We start from the raw sequence: 24,640 nt of genomic DNA, 5'->3' as shown, positions 1-24,640 counted from the left end.
GAAACACTGATTATACACAACACATGAATGAAATGTCAAGTTGCTGAAGGATTGATTTGACTCAACAATGGTGCACAGATTGGATGGGATTCAGCTTTGCATTTTCATCAAAACACCTTGTTTTTAAATAGAAAACTGCCTGATTACTCTGTGAATCTCTAATGGTCAGTAGAAGGAACTATGATAAGCATTATCCTCTCACACACATAAATGAGTACTGGACGACCACACTAGCACTACCCACCCTCGTTGCTCACACATTGGAATCCAAGGAATGAAAGAATTTGCTCAATATGAATTTCAACTATAGGAGAAAAAAAAGGCAGAAAGAAAGAGTGAGTAAGAAGGGTGAGGAGCCGCGTTTCTCCTGTGTAATGTGTGTCCAGGGAGGCGTGTTTTCACAGCTCACCGAGTCTATTTCACATCGAACTGACACAGTTGAACAGAATGAACTCTGGAGAGCAGGGAGCAGGAAAAGACTATGTTGCTTCTGATCTTTCTTTCATTAGATGAAAAACAATCTATTCAATAGTTGATAAGAAAGTTGACCGTAAAAGCTAAAATCTGAATGGTGGCATTAAAGGAAGAGTCAGAAAATCACTAAAGCCATTTGGATTGATTATCTGGGCTCCCAACATTTGGGAGGATCAAAGGGACACAAATTCACACAAATTAACAATCCTTATAGGTAGGGTTGCTACTGGGACATTTGCCTTCGCCATTTGGCCAGCAATATAATCAATTTCAAGTAAAAAAGGCTAGCTAGAAGGGAACATAGAGATCGCAAAGGCTGTTATCTTAACTGAAAAATTATTTGTATGTGTTATTTGGATCTGCTCCAGAATGTAATGGGTTCTTCCTTGGCCCATGATGCAACCTTCAACCACGTTTCATTCAAATCAGGCATGTTGTTTTCCCATAATACTTCTGACAGTTAACTAACCAAAGTAAAAACATACCTACAAACCTTCTTGGCGGATTGAATAATATCAAAAAGATCAGTTCAAGGCATTAACACATCTATAATACTGTCTTTATGTACATTTATTAACGTACTGTTGAAAAGGCCATACTGGGTGGATAGATGGTTGGATGTGGACTAACTGAAACAACTAAACAAAAACAAATGATGTAGGAGGACTGCCTGACTCATCTGATGTGAGCTGTAAGAGGCTCACATTAGCCATCTGGGAAACTTCCTGATCTTCTGGGCTCACAAACTGGATCTATTTGACGGAGGGCAAAGTTTATGATCAAAGGCATCCCTTTATAGGTCTAGCTTTTTTTCCTGGTGCTAACTAACACATCATAATCCGATTAGCCTTACCTCCGACAGCTACCACATGACCCAATTCCAGAGATACAGGTCAGGTCTATTTTTTCCTATTTAAACTCTCAAGAGATAGACCATGAGGTCAGTTAAACTATTTATTTTTACCCACATTTGTTTCTTTGCTACAACTTGGATAATTAAACATGGAACCATTTTGAACTACTTTACATAAATGAAGGTAAACTCAAACTTTTTACTGGTTTTTCTTATCAATCACTCCTCTGCAAATCATATCACAGATCATTTTCTGTCATTGCATTAAGGACACAGTGTGAAATCTGAATTATAAAAAACAATTGTTATCGTTTAATATTCATCACACAACCACCAGAGACATTTCACACTACATAACAAGGATTGTACAGAAATCTGCACAAGATGTATCGGCAGCTTGACAACATGCCAAACAATGTGGGCTGATCTGCAAAAATCTGCAAATCATAATTTGATTAAACAGGAGTGTGCTGCGACCAATGTATCACAGTTAACCCAACAACTTCAGCAAATGAAACACTTTTTAACTCTCCAGCCACTTGTTTTCTTGTCAGGTGGGAAGTAAATACTTCTCACTTAATCTCACACTTCAGATTGTGAGAGGGTTGAACCGTGTGTGTGTGTGTGTGTGTGTGTGTGTCTGTGTGTGTGTGAGTGAGTGAGTGAGTGAGTGTGACTGTGTGCTCACATTATTTTTGTTTGTATGTGGAGAAGGAGTCTCTGGTCCTGTTGCCAGGGAGACTGAGAGATTTCATGCTCTGCAGACTGTCCTCCTTTATTTTGAAACAAACTTCTGACGCTCTCAACTGAGGCTGTAGTGTAAAGTGTGTGGAGTGCCTGTTAAGTAGCTGCTGATGAGTGTTGAATTTAAAAAAAATGTAATTATGCAATGTGAAATATCTCTTGAAATCCCATAAAAAGACCAAAGAAATTAATTGAATCTTTATGCACTGTAGGCCAAAGCCTATTGTATCGTATTGCCCTTTTCCATAAACCTCTGTTGTCAAAAAGGATATTTAAAACACGTCAATGTGCCTCATTACACGCTACAGCAAAGGAAAAAAACCCAAACAAGCATGATTCAAATAAAGGCATTAGGTTTTTACTTTAGAACAAGTGCTGTTTTTCCTTCGAGGCCAATCAAATCCTAAGAGGTTTCTCAATACTCTAATTTGCCCTCCTCGACTCCTCGACTCCTCGGTCCTCCGGTTGTGACCCGGAAATGGATTTCAGCGCGCCATTTTGAAGGACATCTCATTTCTCTAAATGCACATCGAGGACCGAGCATCGAGCATCGAGGAAGGTTTTGGAGGAGCTCTATCCGAGGAGACACTGATGGGTCCTCCACGGCTCCTCCACGGATGCATTTCTGGGAACGGTGGAAGCGTTACGCACGGCCGGACTTATCTCAGCCAATGACAGCTCTGCATGCATCCCTTGGATATTATTTTAGTAACAGCTTGAACGGCGACGCGATGTTTACAGAGAGAACAGCTGTGAGGTCCGTGCAGAAAGCAGAGCAGCGTGTAAAATATATATCACTCAGTATAACAGGCCCACATTACTCTCTGTATTTGTATGCTGTAGTTAAGTAGATATATACAAACAAAGAGTCGATATTTTTCCAAGACCATTTAGTGCTTCACATAATAAAATACACAACGGCTGTAGCCTGATTATGCTTTAGGAGCTGTAGGAGTGTGTGGTACAGTGTGTAGGTGTGTGTGTGGTACAGTACAGTGTGTAGGTGTGTGTGTTGTACAGTGCGTAGATGCGGCGGACAGACGGGTCTCAGTTGGTTTGGTGTCCTATACTTACTTTTAATACTTGTAAATACAACTTTTGGCCCGTAATTTCAATTCCCCATTTCAGCGACCATAGGGGGGATATATATATCCAGTCTCTGATTGTGTTACGTTATTATGAGAGTGCTCTCATACTTGTTTGATTCTGAAATGGTATATATTTATATAAATATATGTATGTGTATATGTCCGCATCAGCCTGTTATTGTCTCATTATACCGCACTGTCAATTAATTTAAAGTAAATATATATAAGTCGTCATGAACACATCTGTCCATACAGAGGGCTGATGTGCCTCCTGTCATCATTAATGGACGTCTCTTTAAAATGACTGCTCAGAGGAGAGGAGTTCTCATTTCTCTAACCGCCTGCTGCTTCCCCTCCTCTCTCCTCGGTTCCCCTCCTCAGTCCTCCGCTCGCATCTCCTGTGGGCGGGACTAAGTATCGAGGATAGGAGTCGAGGAAATGAGTCGAGGAGGGGAAATTAGAGTATTAAGAAACCTCTCTAGTGTCTGCAACCTTTTTGTCTGTGCTGGACTATGGAGATGTGGTTTATATGAATGCATCTTTTCAGTGCCTTCACTCGCTGGATAACGTCTACCACGGTGCATTGAGATTCATTACAAACCTTAAACCTTGATGCAACCCATATGCTCCTGTTGGATGGTCTTCCCTGACCAAGGCTATTCTTGGTGCTCTTCCTCCTTATCTAAGGATCTACATGAACCGCAAATGCATAGGATCTTATTGGCTCTGCTCCGAGGACATGTTCTTTCTTACTGTCCCAAAAGTCTGTACTGAACTGAGGAAGAGGACGTTTGGTTACGCTGATCCTGTGGCTTGGAACCAGCTGCAAAATGAGCTGAAACTCAGAGAGCTGGTTTCTTTAAACAGACTCAAAGAGACTCTACTGTAAATGACTTTGAAGCAGGGCGCTGTGTGTGTAAATGCTTTGGCTGATCTTGTTAAGACTGTGATAGGCAGGGGCGGTTCTAGGGAGGGGGGCAGTGGGGGCCAGTGCTCCCCTAACACTGACTTTGGACCCCCCTGTGGCTCCCCTGAAAATGAAAAAAAAAGAAAAAGTTTATGATTAAACGATTTCTTGGCTGACGGAATAGGCGGAACTAATAATATTTGTCATTCTAGTCGGACCCATTATAGCAGGGTTCTCCAACATGTCGATCGCGAACTACCGGTAGCTCGCAAGCCCTCAATAGCCCCCACTTTACAAATATATATATATTTTTTTTTTTACGCAAGCCGTCATCTCCACGGAGGCCCCTGTGAGCGAGCGAGACAGAGAGCGAGAGAGCACACCTTTATCTATTTAATGTAGATGTAAAAAATAAAGTAAGAAATCATTCCAATGTGTACTATAGGACAGTAACAAAACAAAATAAAAGTTTAAAAGGGGAGTGATTAGTCAAATATGCATAAATAAAAAGAAAGAATGCTAACTAGGTAACATAAGATAAGAATAAACAAGTTTAAATGATTTGTTATTGGTTGTGATCATATTCTAAAGATTTTTGGATTATTGAAAAGTATAAAACTCTCTTTCATATGAGTGTTGAGAGCTGTTTCCATAAATTCATTTTGCTCTCAAAGTGCACCAGATTGATACATTTAACTTCAACATTTAAAATATAATCTTCCCATGGGTGCATGCCCCCGGACCCCCCTAGAGGATGTGAGGTCCACCCCCAAATAAAGCAGGTTAAAATAATTAAATTGCATTTTCTTTTAGTAAACACTGAAAACGGGTCCCACAGACCCAAACAGCACACAAAGGTTAAAGGTAAGCATATAATAATGAGCAATGGAACAAATACCAATAACTGTATTGCATTGTTTTATTATGCGCAATTACTTCATACTGTCTTTGTCTTTTTCGTTCTGCATTAATTGTGCCCCCCTCAGAAAATAACTGGCCCCAGCCTGGCCCCCCCAGTCAAATTGGTCTAGAACCGCCACTGGTGATAGGGTTACGATTGTGACTGTTTAAAGTTGTCTGTAACTGTGCTGTTGCTTATCTTGGGCCGGGACTCTCTTGGAAAAGAGATTTGTTTTATCTCAATGAGACCTATCCTGGTAAAATAAAGGTAACATAAAAACAATAGGGCCCCTTTAATACACCACTGACAATAGTCCCCAACAAATTGCACTTTATTTTCTTTTTTTATGATAAATATGTGTACTGTATGTAAGGTCACTCTTGTAAAAGAGATTTTAATCTCAATGAGTTTTCTTACCTGGTTAAATAAAGGTACCCGTGACAAATCTTTAAAGATTGTGTCTTTGGTAAAAAAAATGTACTGGTTAAGTGCCGTAGGGTGTGAAAGTTATAAAGCATTCAAAAACAAAGTAATACAGTGTCTGGTTTGGTCTTTTCATGGGATTATTTGACAAACCTTAGATAAACAGTGAATGATGACTAAATTCACATGGATTAATCTTCTTTTTTTTAAATATATTTTATTTACTTTGGTTCACTTTCCCAGAATCTGTACGCTTCCGCTTCATTTGGTGATTCCCACAAGTCCTACTGTATAAGGCACCCACGCAGTTTGTGCAGGCAAGACACTTCTGTTCTGTAGAATTGCATTGTGGTCTACTTTGCTGCTATTTTTGAGTGTTTAAAGTGGTCTCTTCTATAATGAATGTCCCAATTAATAAGGGGGGCTTTCTCTCTCTCTCTTTTCTCACAAATGAAAGATTCATTCACCAAATTAAGTACTTAACATTAATATTAAAACTCTACAATTGAGTGAAAACAGAATCTGATCTTAATTTTTAGTTTTTTTTGCATTATGAACAAGGAAAGATACATCACACACTTACAGTAAGAGTTCTCTTCACCTTGATTGACTTGGAGTTTCTGGAAAGATAAAGATTATATTTGGCCAGTATGTTTAACGGCTGCATAACTTAAAGAGTGCAAAACAGAAAGCAGAACCACTGTCAGTTTAACATTTGAATGATTAGCCAAAAGTAAAAACTACCATCCGGTCTCTCTCTGTCTCTCACACTCACACACGCGCAAACACACATCAAGCCAGGGAGATTCTTCAATATAAAATGTTAAATGAAAGCAGCAGCAGGAAACAGAGGAACTGGAGAAATAACAAATGTGTAAAGTTTGCTGAAGAACCAATTGGTTTGGGAATACTTTCAAAACCATTAAACAACTACCAACCACGAGCAGCAGCCAGACACACAAATACTTTTCTCTGTTCAGGTTGGAAAGGCCTCTTCAGTTAATGTGACACTCTCAAATGCAAACAATACACACTCAGCTCTTGAATATGTGGTGTAAAGAGCATTTTAGAGTGTACTGAACAACAAAAAAAACCTCTGTGGAAAACAATTTGAAGAGGCAATCTCTCAGATGTTAGAAGGGTTTATCTTTGTTGTTCAGTACTTGTTTATGTTGTTGTGAGTTCTTCACTGCAATGCCTTTTTGTTTTCTGTGTTTATAAAGTGTTCTACAGATTATGCTTTTTCTCTGTTTGTACATCGCAATCATCATTCTGAATTGAAGAGACCTGAAACTAGTTACTGAGACGATAAACTAGCCAGGAATATGTTTACTTGTGTGATAAATCAAATGAGATATATAGGCATTTTCTCATAAACTTCTATACAATCTATAGATTTTAATCTGCAATCGCCCCATGCTGGCCACAAAAAGTGCAGGTGTAAGGCATAGTCGCATTAGCTTCAATTTTTTGAACCAGAGGTTGTCTCTTGGTATATCCACAATGGCTAACTCTGGTTGGCTAGAAACCCAGTACCAGTCTTGGAATCGCCAATTGAATAAGTACTAACATGACTTCGCTAATTACTCAACATATTATCATTATTATCCTTCATGCTACTTGTTAATGAAAAAACTCACAACCTTCTGGGGCATCAGCCTGGGATAGTTGCTGGATCCTGTTGGACAAAGTCTGTTGAGAATTAAGTCATTATCTCAACCTAAGGTCTAATGTCGGGAAATAAGGATTGGAGATGAAATAATTGAGAGAACTTCTCCTGGACTTCCTGGCTTTTTGTTAGGTTCACATAGTCTCTGTAGATGTGGCATGTGATCTGCAAATGGAACAGTTAATCTGGTATTTTTGTTATATTATTATTCACTTCCAGTCTCATCTGGAGGCATTTGTTACAGTTTAAAGACCATATTTGTCTGCTTAAATAAATTGATATAATCCTTGGAAAATCCAGGGGTGAAAACAGATTCAGTTACTGAACACCAAAAACTCAAATTGAAGCCAAATTATTCCTTATTTTGATATATGTTAAATGTTATATATCATGTACAATCTATATTGGCATGTCGCTTTCATTGCATACTGTATTTAATTGATTTGGATCTGAGGAAGAGTAGGTGCTGTCATGGAAACGGCCAAAGGGGATCCAAACAACAATAAAAGCCAACAACATTTTACATCCAGAAAATCCTCTGCACACCCACTGTGAGGCAAACAAACAAAGTTGAACAAAATATCCAACAAAATCTCAAATCGAAAATGTCACCTGCAATTACTGAATGCTTCATTTGTCCTCGTTTTAAAGTGCCACTGACTTTTCCATGCGCTCACACGGATGCACTAAATCCCACACCAGCCTGCTGCACGCATGGCTGGAGCAAGATGCAACTTTGAGCGGATGGAGCGTGTGCTCTGAATAAAGTTGTGTGGGTGAGGGTAATGGGCTGTGAGCAGGTAATTGAGCGCGCCGGGCTCGTCACAATAAGGGTGCCAGCTCACTGGATGAAGGGGGGTAAATGGAGAATGACTGCGTAATAAAGTGAATAACACTCAAACAAACGCACGGAAGCGCACACACACATAAAATGACATGTGTACAAATTCAAAAGACAGGCAGGCTGTGGAAATAAAGCCTCTACCCGGGGTCATCGCCCACTCTGTGCCTCCCCATGGATTTAGTTCTCATAGCACCACTTTGTTTTGCCGGGAAATCCTGCTTTAAGACATCCAAGAAAGCAATTATGTGCCAACCACTTAAATAGAAAAAAAAAGTTAAAGCTTCTTTCTTGCAAGATTTACCGCCAAGCAGTATGAATAATAAAAGCAAAAACCGATTAAAATGTTGTCAGTCCATCTTCGTTAATTCATTCTCAGCATATAATGGTTAACTTAACGCTTAGTATGGCCACATTTCTAACGTAAAGTTTCAAGATATTCAGGAAAATACTTCTCAACACATAACTTGTTACCAATTAAAGCCTCGGAAATTAAAACGGGGTGATTGTGAAGAGACTTCTGTGGAACCATCCGCATCTGAGTCACATCAAATCATCTAAATCTCATAAACAATCTTATTCATTGTCACGTACTGAGCAAAGAAAGGAAAGAATATTCCTTGTTCCACTATAAATAACTGCTTCCTTCATTAAGTAACTTGTAGCAAAATAAAATGATAAATAATAATAATTCAAGAACTTCCAGCTTGAAAAGTAATTACCGACCACAACAACAGCTGACAGCTATCATATTTGGTAAACTGGAACTTAGCCAGTCAGACAATGTGAGGAAGGAAGCGTCAAACCGCTGGAGACAGACAGCTGAACATAATTGTGTCTTTCTCAGTGAGCACAGTTAAGCGTTACCAGTTGTTTATTTCTTATGGATAAAGAAAAACATCTGCAAATGGCTTCCTAAATGAGCCCTGATACTGTACTTTCACTCTACTGTAGTAATAGCTGACTGGCTCCAATGTAAAGACAAAAACTACAAATAGTATTCCATACTTTACTTGCAACAACAAAGTGCTCATATCAATGTTGTAGCAATGTGTGGAATGTACTACTGCATACGATAACTTATCTCTGATAACAAAGACGCAAAAGTAGACAGGTGTGTTGCCCTGGGTGAGGTGACTTTGATAATGAATACGGCTCTCTAGGTCTGGGAATCAGGCTAATGAGTTGCCGTTGGTAAAAACTGCCTAAAATTAGCCTGAAGGCAGTGTCTCTCTCCCAAATGTCTACAGGGAGGGGCTAACAAGGACAGGCGATAGCAGGGACTGGAACAGTTTCTGCTCAGAGCAAAGACTGATCCCCCGAAGTCACTGACTAATAGTATCTCTGACTAATGAACTGTTTCACCTTTTCTTTGGTAGGGTAGGTTACTTGAGTACATTCCCTGCCTTTCAACACCAGTTAGTTTCACCTGCCTGATTCACTTACAGATGCTCATACCTGGGATGTGGCCAAAACTATCAGTGTGCTTATGTCTGCCAACCAGTGTTGGATACAGTGTCTCGGCTTTAAATTGGTATAAGTGTTTATTATTCTCCATTTTAATCAACATCTGATTACAAGTTATATCCAGTATCCTGGTGCATAGAATAAAACCAAAGTTCCCTCCAGAGGGAGTTTCTCTCCCATACTTCCCCCCTGCCTGAAACGCATCAATGTGACTCCTTTACTACTCTAAGCGGTTGACCAATCACAACAGAGCCGGCCAGCTAACCAATCAGAGCAGACTGGGCTCTGGTTTCAGACAGAGGGTGAACAGAGGTGCTGCAGCACAGGCAGTATGAGAAAAATAAGCATAATAGGGCCTTCTTTACCATTTATTGTCACATTTCCAGATGTTGCCAGAGGTTACATAATGATGGATTTATTTGTTCTTATTCTCAGTGCTTAATAGGACCAATGCTGTGTGTTTGAAGGATTACAGTAGACTCAGTAAAATATGTTTTGGACATGTGGACAGGCCAAAAGATGTTGGCAAGCTAATGCTGGTTTGGACAAGATTTTCAGAGAATAGGAGACATGTCAAGGGAAAGCAATGATAGTGATTTATTACCCGAGAGGGGATATTCAACAATAACTTGAGGAATTGTTATCCGATGAGACCACTATATTAGCTTTGTTTTTGAAACAGTAAATCCTGCAGAACCAAATTCTTTGACGTTTGGTTATCAAATGAATTACTTAATGCAGCTGCACTCAAAACAAGGTGTACCTTTACCTGACTAAGACTGACAAATGCAATGTCTGTTTTCAGCAAATTGGTCAGGTTCCTGCACATTTCCTCCTACCTGATTTCGATACATTTACTACTTTTATATTTGGCTATCACTTCTAATTATGCTCTTTCACTTCCTCTGGCACACAAATACACACATGCACAGTGTACACAGTACAATCTACATGGTATCAGAGCAGTTATCATAATGTCCTACAGTGTTAACACCATGTTTGCAGTGAATAAAAAGCGTAATCAACTGAAAAGTATGCAAATATACAGAAGCAGAAGCCGCCTGTGCCCGCTGAAGTGTATCTGCAAAGGTAGTTGGCATGTGTTTGTGCAACTATTAGGATACAGTAATGAGTGAGTGTGTCTGGTTCATGTTCCTAATAAACGATACCGTAATAAAGTAACGAGGATGGAGAATTTTCAGTGCGTCAGCGCTGAAATGTCAGCAAACTGTTTGCCTGGGATAATTGAACAACACCAGACCTTTTCATGTGTCCAGACAGCCCGCAAACATTTTTTGAGACGTTGACGTTAAACAAACCTAACTGATTCATCTGTAGATATCTCAGCAGCACAACAGACCCAGTGATGAATGAGCAGATGCCCCTCATCTTCTTTTTTAACCATGGCTGATGCAAGAGACCCTAATGTGTCTTTAATTTAGAACATTTGATCACATTACAAAATATCATTCAAGCCTAGTAGTGACAGTCTTAGTTTGTCCTGACATTGAGAATATTGTTCTGAAAGCCTGCGTTTCAAGTCAAAATTTGGAAAACAAGTTGAAAAAGAATACATTCTGAGAGAACGTCAACACTTTTACTTTGTTTCCAGAATTCCAGGAATTTCAGACAAAAAGTTAATAAAAAAATGTGACTTCTTCAGAATTCTGAGAAAAATTTGACTTTTTCTGTGTGTACAGTATGATGATCTGTGATTCAGTTTTCCCTCTTGTGTGATTGTGCAGCCTTTCTTATTTCTAGATTTCATGGTGGAGGGGACACTTGGAAACAGCTTGAGGACCTGGATATTTTCAATTGTTTAAACTGTATTTTTATTATGTTGGTTTTCTGTACACTATTGCCTCTTAACCATCCTGAAAGAAGGATTCCTCCTTCCTCCTTTCTTAATCCCAAACAAGGTAAGGACAGAGGATGTGTATGCTGAACAGCCCCTTAAAACCAATTTTGGATTTTTTGATATTGGGCCATATCATTTAAATGTACTTGACCGTCTATTATCATCATCATTATCATCATCACTGCCTTTTTTCCCCATTTGTATCCCAACTACTGTATGTTTACCCATCTATATTCTCAGATGAACACACCTCTCATAAAACAAGTGATAAGACTTGAAGTTCAACTAAAGTTCAGAGGTTGACAAAGTTCTTATTTAAAAGTCGTAATACCACAGTGTAGAAATATTCATAAAAGTGAAAGCCCTGCATTAAGAAGTGTACTATTCTAAAAGTATAATGCAAAACAGCCCATTTAAAATTCAATTTTTTTGTTTTGTTAAATTATACTTATTGATGCAATGTTTTTTGTTTTGTTTTACTATATAAGCTGTAGGGCAGGTTGTGAATTTCAAAAACGGATGAATAAAGTTCGATCTTCAGCTTTTACTTAACTGATTATAGTTTGCATTATTACGTATAGGCTAGCTTTTAGAGAAATTTGTATCAATTTGGATAACATTTCTAGAATATTGTCTATATCACCGTTTGTTTACAACTCCTGGCACCTTTACATTTCTTATTTTGTAATATAAAGAAACTCATACAACAACATATGTTTTTTTTTCTTACAGATTGTTGGTTTACTTGTTAGTAAAGTAAGACGTGTTTTTTTGCATTTAAATGATGTACATTTTGAGATAAATGCCTTGCAATTATGTATCATAATTATGATGTTAATGTGTTAATGAAAGTAAACTCAATAAATAGTAGGCTACATACTTGTTTGACGACTACACAGCGACCAAATATATAGAGTTTGTTCGAATGGTCTCTAAACATCACTTAATACAATTGGACAGTAGTGGTTTGTTCGGTGTAACAATGTACAAATAGAAATCTAATTCCTTTCTTTCTTCTGTTTGGAAAAACTTTTTTTTTTAAATAAGTAAATTAACCTGCTCACCTGTGTCTGGCTCCTCGCCTCCGTCACTCCGACAGAACCCTTAGCGCGTGCTGGTGGCTCTTATTCCGACAGGAGAGAGGAAAAGAAAAAATTCACGAGCGGCAGATGAGTGACACTGGGCGACAGTCCGCCTCGTGCCAGAGAGAGAGAGAGAGAGAGAGAGAGAGAGAGAGAGAGAGAGAGAGAGAGAGAGAGAGAGAGAGAGAGAGAAGGGGGGTCGATGACGCCACCGTGTGGCATTGTTATGAAGTGACACGAAATATATGTTGGCTGTAGAGTATATTTAGAGAAATACATATTTAAAACATTTGTGGACAACAAAGCATTGGTACACAGAATACAAAGTTAATAATAATTAATGATTAATACAAATTATTATTAATAGTAATAATAATAATAATAATACATAAAATACAATCTAAAATAAAACATGAACAAATTAAAAACTAAGTAGAAGTGCAAACAATTTTAAATAGTACAAAAAAGCTGTATAATAAACAAATATAAAAGGTCTATCAAATAATACACTTTAATTTTTCAAGAAAATTACAAGAATTACACATCACAGTCCTGCGTTGAAACATTTATTTTTATAAATTGTTGTGCTTAATGTTGCTCAATTTGCATTTAACAATAACAAATTTACAAGGCCATATTTACCATGTCTGTGACACTACATGTCTCTTTTTCCCTCACATGTTTTTTCTTCCAGAGCAACCATTACCCTTACTCCCAACATGCGTGCGATGTTCTCTGTGAGCTCAAGCATCTGTCTGATCACTAGTATAGGAAAGACTGACTAAAGGGAGAGAATGGTTCCCTGTAGTCAGAGGTAAAAAGAGTTATGGCTTGATTAATCTCAGGACATGGAAACATTTAATGTTACGTTTGTCTTTAACTGTAATGCTGTACTGCTATATTGCATATATCATGTATTTCATTATGCTTTATTTATTTATTCCTTTATGCACTGGACAGAAAGCCCATTCAATTGGTTTTATTGCAAATGCTGATTAACAAAAGGTGTGCACCATGCACAATTCCACACACAGAGAAATGTAGTGACTAATGTGAATTGTTTGTTGGCATACATTGAGGCTAAATATATGATTTGTTACTATATGATCATTCAGATGATGGCGCCCGCTTGAACATTAATCTCAATCTTATAATGGCACTTTTTTATATTCACAGCATTTTTTCTAATTGACTAGAAGTTGAATTCTCTTTACTCACTTATTGAACAACAACAAAGTATTAGGCTGTTTAGTCTATCTATTGAAGAATGTTGATTATTACACTCTGAACTAAAAACCTGGAACTACAGGAGGGTTCTTCAGAATTGATTGTGGCATCTCTACCGTGTGGTCAAACCGTGGCCCGTGACATGTCTTGTGAATTCTCCGGCCGAAGCTCCAAATAAACCGTCCGTGTTTGCCATCAAAGCTCAAGCTCTTCTCGTGTCTCTCTGAGTCCTGTTTCCAATTGCTACAGAAGTTTCCCCCAAAGAGACTATGGTAATTTCCCCTTCTTGAAACCACTGCTTTAAAGGTCCCATGTCATGCTTTTCCGGTTATTACCCGTCCCCTTGTGTGTTATGAAGGTTTTTATGCATGTAAACGGTCTGTGTAAAGTCACAAACCCTCAAAGTACACCCTGTAGTATGGCGTTATATTTGTGCCTCTATCCTGAGCACGCAATGAGACATGTTGAGCATAGAAAATAGAGAAAAAGAGCGCGCACATGAACATTTTTGAGCACAGAGAAATATATTTTCTCTCATAAAACTCCTGCGTGCGCAAACTGCACGCGCTCGCTCGACCTGCCCCAGAACGCCTCATTGGAGAACGCCTCATTGGAGATTTCACTTTTTCTTCCAGGGTACAGTGACCCATGGTCCAAATGGACCAATCCGTGGACCTGTTACGTTACGTCCGCAGAGCCGTTACGTTAAGTCCGTGGATTGGTCCAAATTGACCAATCCGCGGACTTCCTCACACACACACACACACTCAAACTTTTCTCAGCTGCTGCTTCACCGATTTCTCCTCCCTGAGACGGCGTGACGTGGCGAGGCTGTGAGTCGGTGTGTGTGTGTGTGTGTGTGTGTGTGTGTGTGTGTGTGTGTGTGTGTGTGTGTGTGTGTGTGTGTGTGTGTGTGTGTGTGTGTGTGTGTGNCTTGTTTTGCATCAATCTTGATACAGGGCACTTATTATATGTTATAGTTTGAAAACCACCCTTGAATGATGGGATAGTAGACAAAAAGCTTTAGGAATCCAAACTATAACATATAATAAGTGCCCTGTATCAAGATTGATGCAAAACAAGTGAAATTTCACCTTTTTTAGAGAGGTTTAGAAAAAAAAACACCTCTGTGGTCATTTGGGTGTATTTGCCATATCTCTGGAACCCATCGGTCGATTTTGATGATTGACACCACTTTTGGACCGTTAGAGCCAATAGAATCGAGAGGAAGTTCCGAAAACCATCTAAACATTACTATTGGTGAATGAGAGTGATGCACAGCCAGCATGACCAAAACCGGAAGCTATATGAAAAACTCTATATGAAAACTCAGTGTATTGACATAAATATGAGGATGGACTATCAATAATCATTTCAAAGTGACACAGAGACATTGGATTAACCTTCAGAAGTTTTTTAGTGATGTAATGCCATTAAACACAACTTTTGATCAGAAAACAGCAACGGTAAGAAGTATTTGCCGTTTTAGCCCCGTAAAGCTAAGTTGTGTGTTGTCTTTGCTTGCTTTCGCTGCCGAGAGTTTTGGTCGCACAGTGATGATACTTATACCATTGGAATCTGTGGAATCTCAGCTTTCATACGTAATCTATCTATACTGTATGTACAAAAGTGGTGGGGCACGAACAACTTAGATGTGTATAAGCTTCTGGTGCCTTTTTAAAACACGTAAACAAATAGCTGTAGGCTATCCATGGTTCCGATAGAAAGATGGGGGGGGGTATAATGAAAACACAAGACACTCATGAGGTCACAATATCAATCGATCCAGCAGAGCAATAGCCTATAGGCAAAACACAGAAGATCAACAAAAGATGTGACATAAAATGAACTTACCAAAGCTGAAGTAGATGGTCAACTTCATTCATTTTCTATCTGTTTTACAGATTTTAATCGCTATAAGCTGCTCTCTCTTGTCTCCTCTTCCCATTTAAACTTTTTGCGGCACACATACTTACAGCCAATCAGCTCTCTGAATTATGAGATGACGTTTGGTGGGTATGGCAGCACAGTGCCCCTATGGTGATTATTCTTTTGCCGCACACATTTAATAGAAAAAGCATGCGCAGTGTAGTTTTTACAGCACCCGTTCATTTTAACAGCATCACTCTACACGGCTCAATAGGCACACTGTAGACACTAATTAGAAGAACGCAGACTAAAACAGCAATGTACAGAAGAATTAGATTACTAAACATGATCTTAAAATATTTTTTGCATATTTTGGGAATTATTGTTTGCATTACTTTCTGCTGACACTAGGTGGGGCACAGAAAGTAATGCAAATAATAATGACGAGTCGCCACTGGATATCTAGTTTGTGCAGATCCGATGAAGTATAAAATATTTCTACCGTGAGTTATGTACTAAGTGCGTTAGCACTCTTTCGCTTAATGCTAATTCAGAGGCTCAGCGTTAGACTTGTGTTTTGTTTCGGTAAAAATGGTTCATATCGTCAGGTAGCTGAGTTTCTTCCCATTAAGTGGGTATGAGACATTCGTAGTTGTTAAATGTTAAGAAGCCCTCAGACGCTGTTTCTTGCAAGATGTTGGGGCTCCCGGGCTTAACAGGTTAACGTGCTTATCAGGGCAACTCAATGTCAATGTATAAACAAACTTTCATTTTATCTTGTAGTTTTGCCTTCACGGTGTCACTGTCCGAGATGTTTGCTAAGAAGAACGGATATACAGTCCGTCCCAACCAGGAGATGCTGGCCATCAGCTTTTGCAACATCATCCCTTCCTTCTTCCACTGCTTCACCACCAGTGCTGCATTGGCAAAAACTATGGTGAAGGACTCAACAGGCTGCCAAACGCAGGTGAATAATATACTTTGGAAAATGGTTTGTCCATTTTGGAGTTGATGGCAAGTTCTGGCTTTACTTGCCTGAGGAAATGGTTTCATAAAAAATCACTGAAGTTTATCCTGAGTTGTAGAATCCCGGCAGAAGCCAAATATAGTAGTATTGTATCTGTTAATGTTAACTTTCTTTCGCTAAAAAATCTCTATGTTTCTGCTCCTCACTCAGATATCCAGTCTGATTAGCGCCCTGGTCGTCCTTCTTGTCCTCCTCTTCTTCGCGCCTTACTTCTACGCTCTCCAGAAGTGCGTTCTTGCCTGTATCATCATTGTTAGCCTTCGGGGGGCACTGAGGAAGTTTACGGATGTCCCGGCAAAGTTGCGTGCTAGCCGAGATGACGGCATTGTTTGGCTGGTCGCCATGTTCGCCACGACTCTGATCAGTGTGGAGATTGGTCTTGTGGTCGGGGTAGTGTTTTCTATGATCTGCGTAATCTATAAGACCCAGAACCCCAAGGTGAGTAATGGACCTGATGATGATAATAATTACAAACACTGGCCTTGTAATTTCATAATCTCATTTATTCTGATGTCCGGTATCAGGTCTCTCTCCTTGGCAAGGCCAGTGACGTCGATCTTTACGAAGATGTGGAAGAGTACAAGAACCTCATGCCACCACCCCGGGTTCAGATCTTTCGCTTCCAGGCTCCTCTGTATTACGCCAACAAGGACTCATTCCTCAGATCTCTCTACAAAGCTGTCGGAGTTGAACCTTTCCTGGAGCTGACTAAGAGGAGAAAGGAAGAGAAGAAGGCTAAAGAGATGTCTTCGAAGCAGATAAAGGCGAATGGAGATAAAAGCAATGGCGAGGTTGTCATTGGACTTGTCGAAAGAGAACTGGATTTCCACACGATAGTTTTAGACTGCTCCGCCATCCCATTCATAGACTCCACAGGCATGGCCACTTTTGAAGGGCTGGTCAAGGAATATGGAGAGATAAGGGTGAATGTGCTCCTCGCAAATTGTAACACCTCAGTCATTGATCTCCTACAGAAGGGACAATTCTTTGGGAAAAATGACAAAGACATGAGCAGTCGGTTGTTTCACACAGTTCACGCTGCAGTTGTTCATGCAAAAGATTCATACGCAGCAGCAGAGAGCAGGTCTGAAGACTCTGGGGTGTAGAGAAGGTCAAAGGAGAGGCAATTTTGGTATGCTATCTTGTCCTCTAAAACAATTCTGCATTAGGTTGCTTTGAGGCAGCCTTTTACAAGTTTAGTCCAAGAAAATCCAAGTAGGGATTGCAAGACAACTGCAAACCAGGCTTTGTGGCATCCAGCACATTTTCAGTACAGGAGATGCAAATGGTACAGGGTTCAACATAGTCAAATAATAACTAGAATAACTAACAGGTTAGTTCCTATTAAGTTCCTAATTAATAACTGGGTATGTCATTGTTATGGCCTGGCTCAAAAGGCCACAACAAAGAGGAGACACACCCTATCAAAGGTTAGAAAAATATGTTTATTAAAGAAAGTGATTCAAATTAGCCAAATTAATCAAGTGCAAAACAAGTAAAGCATGAGGTTTGAACGTCAGTGGTATCAGTAATGTAACTGATTAAGGTAACACTTTAACTGGCCTTATTTAAAAAAAAAAAACTTTAAATAGACTAATGAGGATTTTTCACACCCCCAGCTTTTATGACAGACCTTAGGTAGCAGGAGTCTGATAACCACTTGGGGATAGCAGCCTGCCTTAACAGACGCAGTGGAAGTGCTACCATCACTGGATTGTCAGCAAAATGTGTGTTTGTCTTTATCGTCCAATGCAGGGTGAGGATTGCATGAACATGTATGTGTGAGGGTGTTGAGGTGCACAAAGTAAAACAACTGAAATAACCAATAACATACTCAACCGAACCGGGTGCCTGTAGGAGAAAGCAGAGGGAAGACAGAGAGGAGCAGAGGCTTTTAAATAGCTGCAGGGCACCAGAGTTACTGCAATCAAGGCAATCAAGACAGCACAGCCACACCCTTGCCGTTTCTCAATCGCGAGTACACATGCTGCAGAGCAACTATTTCAAGTAAACTATGTCATAGTGGTGCAGAATGCTGGGCATTTAACATGCATTTAAACAGTCCTTCGGCGCCACTCGATGACGTAGTATACTTGAAATAGTTGCTCTGCAGCATGTGTACTCGCGATTGAGAAACGGCCCCTATCTAGATTAACCCACAGGGACATCACAGTCATATAACACTGTCAAGAACAGCGTTCTTTGCAATGAAAGCAGTTTTTACTTTTTATATCACTTCAAGACTTTGGCTGGAGTCCAAAAGGCTCCAATCCAGAGTCAAGAGTTAAGACGTGAAGCTCCATCCACTATCAGCTGTATTTCCTGAAGTGCCAACTATCACATTGGACCTCAATATAATATCTTAAAGGCCAGTTAAACTCTTCCTGACTTGAAGCTGAAACACTTTTTTCGTGGCAGGAATAGAAGCTTAAAGTGAATCAGGAGGACTGAGTACTTTGTTATCATACCTGGGATCATTAAAACATACATGTACTCTTGCCCTGATTACCAACCAATGATAGAAATGTTTTCTACATCTGTTCTCGTAAAAATAAAAGACTCCAACACATTTATGATTTCTTTTCAGGTGCTGTATGCAAGTCATTTATTTGTATTTTTTATTTCTGATGGCAGCTAACAATGCCATACAGTATGATCACTAGAAAGAGGGGATTGCTGCTTGCTACCACTAGTTTATTTAATCAAATGTTTTATTACTTGCAAAATAAGCAAACACTGTGTCTCTATTAAATCACTGTTTTCCCTCATGTCTTTCATCCTGTTGCTGCCTAGTACAAAACGTAAGGTAAAATAATAACACGGTTTTGAAAGTAGACTAACTTTTGGAATACATCAAAAAAGTATGTAGTTTTGTTTTAAGATTAACATGTCTGTGTTAAATGTTGATGAACTGCCATTTTAATAAAATGTATTTTTCATACACTTGTTTGCCATCAAACCTTTTTTTAGTGTATTAATTTCACTGTGATAGTGATTGAATCATGTTTTAGGGGAAGTCTGCTTGACCTTCATTATTGACAGTGTTGACATTCAACAACCATATATGAGTACTGCCTTAATGTTCAATACTTGAATTAAACCGACTAGTTTTTAGGAAAGATATTGTGTCTGTGAGTGTGTTATTGGTATGAGTAAATGTTTTGTTGCTTCAGCTCTAAGGATTGTGTTAGCCTCTTTCAACTTGTGTTTTGGTTTTAAGACCAAAAACGTTAAAGTATTATTTTTAAGTTAATTTTGAAAGATTCATTCACAATCTATCATTTAATAATACTGTTGTTAGTATGGATAATCCACAGAACTCGATGTACAGTAATCAGTTTATATGGCTATGTTTACAGTGACACTAAGAGTAAAAAAAAAAGTTGACAATAATAAATGACAGAAACTGAAAACAATGTAAAAGACACAAACTATCTAATAGTCTAGGAGGAAGGGCCCTCAGATTTTGAGATACCTCTACCCGAGGTAGAACAAAACACAACAATGATTTTTCTTATCTTTAGGGTCTCCCATTAATGAAATTGATTATTGTCAAATTTTATTTTGGGGGAAAAAATGTTTTTTTGGTTGTTCTTTAGAACTACCCCAATCCCTGAAAAAGAGCCAAATTAGACCAGGCCGAATGTGGGAAAGGTGACCAAAAAGCCACTATTCTTTTTTAGTTCAATAATTGTCTGACTATTTGGTGATTAATTAAATAATGGGAGACCCTAAAGATAAGAAAAATCATTGTTGTCATTTGCTCTACCTCGGGTAGGGGTATCTCGAAAACTAAAGCCTTTTTTGAGGACTTGCTGCTAGACTATAAGGTTATACGTATATCTATTTGTAAAAATATAAAAGATATTGCCATTATTTTCAAGATTTTAAATAAATGTAAAGTCTTCCAAATAAAAGTTCACCGTTACTTGATATGTGATGATTCAGTTAACCTGAGCAGCTTTAGCAGTAAACACTGACTGTGCTGCTGTGTCAGGCTCCACACAGCTATCCATTAGTCCGTGAGGTAATATGCAGATGGCTATTATTTGCTAACATAATTATTATACTTTCAACTACAGTACTTACATAATATATTGCTACAGTCAGTCATTCTGAATGATAGCCCTAACAGCATTGCATGCGGCTCTCTGTCTCGACAGCAGAAAAACGTACATATATACAGTATATGTAATTATCTATAGCATAGTTACACATTCAGGTATATCTTTTATTTGTTAACCTTGAGAATACTAACAGTCAGCTGTCTGTCTTTAACAGGGTGTCAATGATTAAATAAGTTAAAATAAAGGTAAAAGTAAGGTCATGCACGTGTCATTGCTGCCATATAATCTATGGTTCATTCCAGTAAAATCAAGTACAAGCTAGCTATATTATGATGATTTTTAATCATTACTTTGTCAGAAACTTTGCAAAAATATTCATTATAGCATTGTGAGGTGATTTAGTGATAGTATATCATTTTCAAACATAACTATCATGCTACCAAAGCCACAGGGGAAACACAGCAGTCATTCTGGATTACAGCTTTGCCCTCAGACAGGAATCAAATTACAAAACTTTTGTAAGATTTATTTGTTTTTCAGAAACCTGACTTTGGTAAGAGAAAGAAGGATGTGTTTCAGGCTTCAGAACGACACTTGTTATAGTGATTTAACCTATAACCTTCTGAGTCATCAGGAGTTCCATGTGTTTAACAAGCATGTCATTTTAAAATGTTTACTAAAGTGAGTTCACTATGCTCACTGTCACCAACCAACCACGTCAAACTCACACACATCGCCAACACCACTGCCAGTATAATTGGACTCCCAACGCCCAACCTCACAGTGCTTAACAACAGAGCCATCTCACGCACCACAACAGAAATTATCACACACCCACTCGATCAGTATCTCGCCCCACTGCCATCCGGGGCGTAGGTACAGAAAATGTGCTTACTGAAGCGCCATGTGTCACTATCTGTTGTTGTCTGAGTTATTGTTGTTGTTTATATATTGTGTACATGTACAGTGCTGTGAAAATGAATTTCCTAATCTAAGAAATATCTATGATTTGACTTTGGCTGAACAGAAAGCCTTTGTGAAGGACCAGGGTACGCAAAAATCAGGAATGCAGGTTGAAGTGGAAAAAAATAAGGATTTTATTTACCCAATATATGTACAGTTTTAAGATGGGTAACAAAATAAATTAGGATTAAACAAAAAGGTGTATCATTAATGATATACACCGACACAATCTAGCATTAATGGATAAACAAAACGTCACAAAAATGGGTGACATCCTGTGTGCTCTTCTGCCCAAGAGCAACTCACTGGCCATTTCTCAATCGCGAGGATACTGGCTTGGTAGTCGCATACTTCCAAGTCACTTCCTTCAGAAACGAAGCAAGTATACTTCCAAGCCACGGCTTCGGAAAACAAAGAAGAATGGAACAGGCTAACAAGTGTGCCACTCTCTCTAACGGTTTCAACATAAACTGTACATAAAATAAATACCTTGCGATGTCCATCTAATTATGAACTTGCTTTACTTTCACGGAACACATTTTTGGTGAAAACAAATGCAACAAAGTAACATATTTACCAACACATGTTCTACGCCACTACATACTTACATTTAAATGTGTGCTGTGCTGCGTCGGTTCAGCCATTCTCCGCAAGGGTTTTTGAAATTGGTCCGTGCGCAAAGCATTGTGGGGATTTTAAGGACGCAAAGTCTACCCATGTGCAGCCTCGAAATTTCCCCCAAACCAAGGAAGCAGCCTCGGTGGAATTCCAAGTATGCTGGAGATTGGAACAGTCCTTCGGCGGCACTCGATGACGTAGCATCCTTGAAATATTGGCTTAGAAGCCAGAATCCTTGAGATTGAGAAACGGCCAGTGTCTCTGTACTTTACTATATGTTAAGATCACATTCAATCCGAAGAAAATCCTATTCAATCCGACAGACGTATCTTTTTAGTTTGTTTATTGGTGGCTTGATGGCAATCCTCTTAACTTACCGATCATTCAAACCACTTCTAGTCCTGCAGTGGGTGAGTGTTGTCGTCTGATAATGTGTGTGTGAGGAGTGTGTGTGCAGCTGATATGGTTCAGGCTTCATCTTGCTTTATATAATTACCCTATTGTCTAAAAGGCCAGATGCCCACAGAGCCTTTCACCTCTCAGCATTACCTCTGGAGAGCACTGCACTAACTGAGTGTGTATTAGAGTGTTTGCAATATTTCCACGCTGACAGAAAGTCTTCTCACACAGTATACAGTGCAGAGTGTATGCAAATATACACTGCACCTCTTTTTTCAGTGAGCATTGCCTAAAGTGTAATCTGTATCACTGATGCATATACCAGCTCCAACAGCCAATCATAACCCACATACCACTCTTTAGTTTACGACTGCCGACTCCGAACAAGCAGCAAAAACTAGAATGTTCACCGTCATTAACTTGTGTTATGCCTTCCTTATTGCAATAGTACTTGTTATATGTGTGCACATGTCGGCCTAAGTTTTAAGTTTGGGCTTTAGGGCAGGGGCGGACTGGGATTAAAAATCAGCCCGGGGCTCTCGACCGGCCCATCTCGGTACCGCAAGTAAATACCGCTAGTAAATTGTCAACGGGAGGTGGGGGGGGGGGTGCTAGTGAATTTTATCCGACCGGCCCACATCGTCCAACCGGCCCACTTCAGTACCGGCCCATCGGGAACGTCCAGATGGCCAGTCCGCCCTTGCTATAGGCTGTTGCTGAGTAACGCAATAGTAATGTAAAAGGTAATGTAACAAGTTAGGGTTAGGGTTAGGGTAATACATTACCTTTTTTTGAGTAACGACCCCATCACTGTTCACGACAGCGAGCTATAAACTAATGTGAGGAAAAAACATATATTTTAGAGGCAAACACAAGTCCAGTGGTATGAATTCTGTTATTTTCTTTAACTCTGACCTAGCTTACTTGTTGAATACATCTTTGTTACAAAGCCATAACAAACTGGAATAAACTACCCCTAATATCAACTCAATCCAATAATAATTATCTTTATTTGAAACTAATATGCAGAGGAATGTATTGGCATGCAGATGCAGACTGAATAGTTTAAGTTGAACTCTTTGCTTGCTTTTGGAGGTGTGTAACTCTCATTCTTTAAGAAATCCTCTATCCATAGATAGCATTCTATTACAGTGTTGACTGGCTCTGAACTGTGTAACATTTGTATATTTTATATGTAATAACTTTGGTGTAATGTGTTAGGAAGCTAGCTGACTGTCAAAGCATGGAGCAACAATCTGAATATTTACCCAACATTATTATATATATATATGCCATTAATAACTGTGTAATATATACCTTGCTGCTAAATCCTAAGAACTGTTACAGGATTTATATTTTGAAAATAATTTTTTTTTACTTTTATTTTTTTATTATATTTTTTATTATATCATAACTTAGAACTTTTTTTAACATATGTAACATTAAGCTGTCTGTGGCTCTTTCCTGCTGTAACGATGCACATGTCCCCTCTGTGGGACTAACAAAGGTATTCTGATTCTGAACAGGTCATGGTGTAATGAACATTATGCACTTTTGTTTTTTATTATATTCAACTCAAAATAGCTTTAATCAATAATTTTGTAAAGCAATATTTACATGACAGCGATTGCTAACAGCGATGAACCCACAGAGAATTTCTACAAACTGTAGTCGCCTTAACTTTAATTAACTTTATTTGATCTTTTAGCTCATTAGTGTGACTTTAAGACCCTTAACTTTTACGGTTGTTCCACTTAGTTCTCGTAGAGTGATTTTCAACTGTAAGAAGCAGCTGTCTCCAGCGAGAAACCCCCGAAAGCCCTGACTGTGCTCTCTGCGCCACCAGCCTGTGTTTTCAAAAACAAACACAGTACATGATCATTTTGGTGGGGAAGGGAACAACAAATGTTCTTGACCTCATAGACTTTAAACAATAATAATCTTTCAAACTGAGTATATGTAAGAAGAGGTGGATGAATGAGTGGAAAAGAGAGATGCTAATGTGATTACATTGGCTTACAGTTGGAATAAAACCTGAACATAAACAGTCAGCGCAGACGCAGAGGGATGGAGAGTGTATGTGTGTGTGTGTGTGTGTGTGTGTGTGTGTGTGTGTGTGTGTGTGTGTGTGTGGCCTAGCATTACTATACTTGTGGGGACCTA

At 39.0% G+C, this 24,640-nt stretch overlaps 2 protein-coding genes across 3 annotated transcripts in view; one reads left to right on the top strand and one right to left on the bottom strand.

Annotated features, from left to right (window-relative positions):
• Positions 1–12,359, bottom strand: part of LOC104950745 (5-hydroxytryptamine receptor 4) — a 40,846-nt gene extending 28,487 nt beyond the window's left edge. For both annotated transcript variants that reach the window (XM_010777305.1, XM_010777306.1), the window contains exon 1: positions 12,290–12,359. The gene's annotated coding sequence lies outside the window, so the exon portion shown is untranslated. The remainder of the gene's footprint in view (positions 1–12,289) is intronic.
• A 3,795-nt stretch (positions 12,360–16,154) lies between these two features.
• Positions 16,155–18,465, top strand: LOC104950755 (sulfate transporter-like). Its single transcript, XM_010777314.1, has 3 exons — positions 16,155–16,370; positions 16,581–16,868; positions 16,955–18,465. Exons 1-3 carry the CDS (start codon positions 16,155–16,157, stop codon positions 17,534–17,536), a joined length of 1,086 nt encoding a protein of 361 aa, XP_010775616.1. The 3' UTR covers positions 17,537–18,465.
• Positions 18,466–24,640: the final 6,175 nt, after the last annotated feature.

This window comes from Notothenia coriiceps, unplaced genomic scaffold (genome assembly GCF_000735185.1).
Source record: "Notothenia coriiceps isolate Sejong01 unplaced genomic scaffold, NC01 NC01_scaffold00017984, whole genome shotgun sequence".
Classification (NCBI taxonomy): Eukaryota; Metazoa; Chordata; class Actinopteri; order Perciformes; family Nototheniidae; genus Notothenia; species Notothenia coriiceps.
This window is presented reverse-complemented; position numbering and strand designations above follow the sequence as displayed.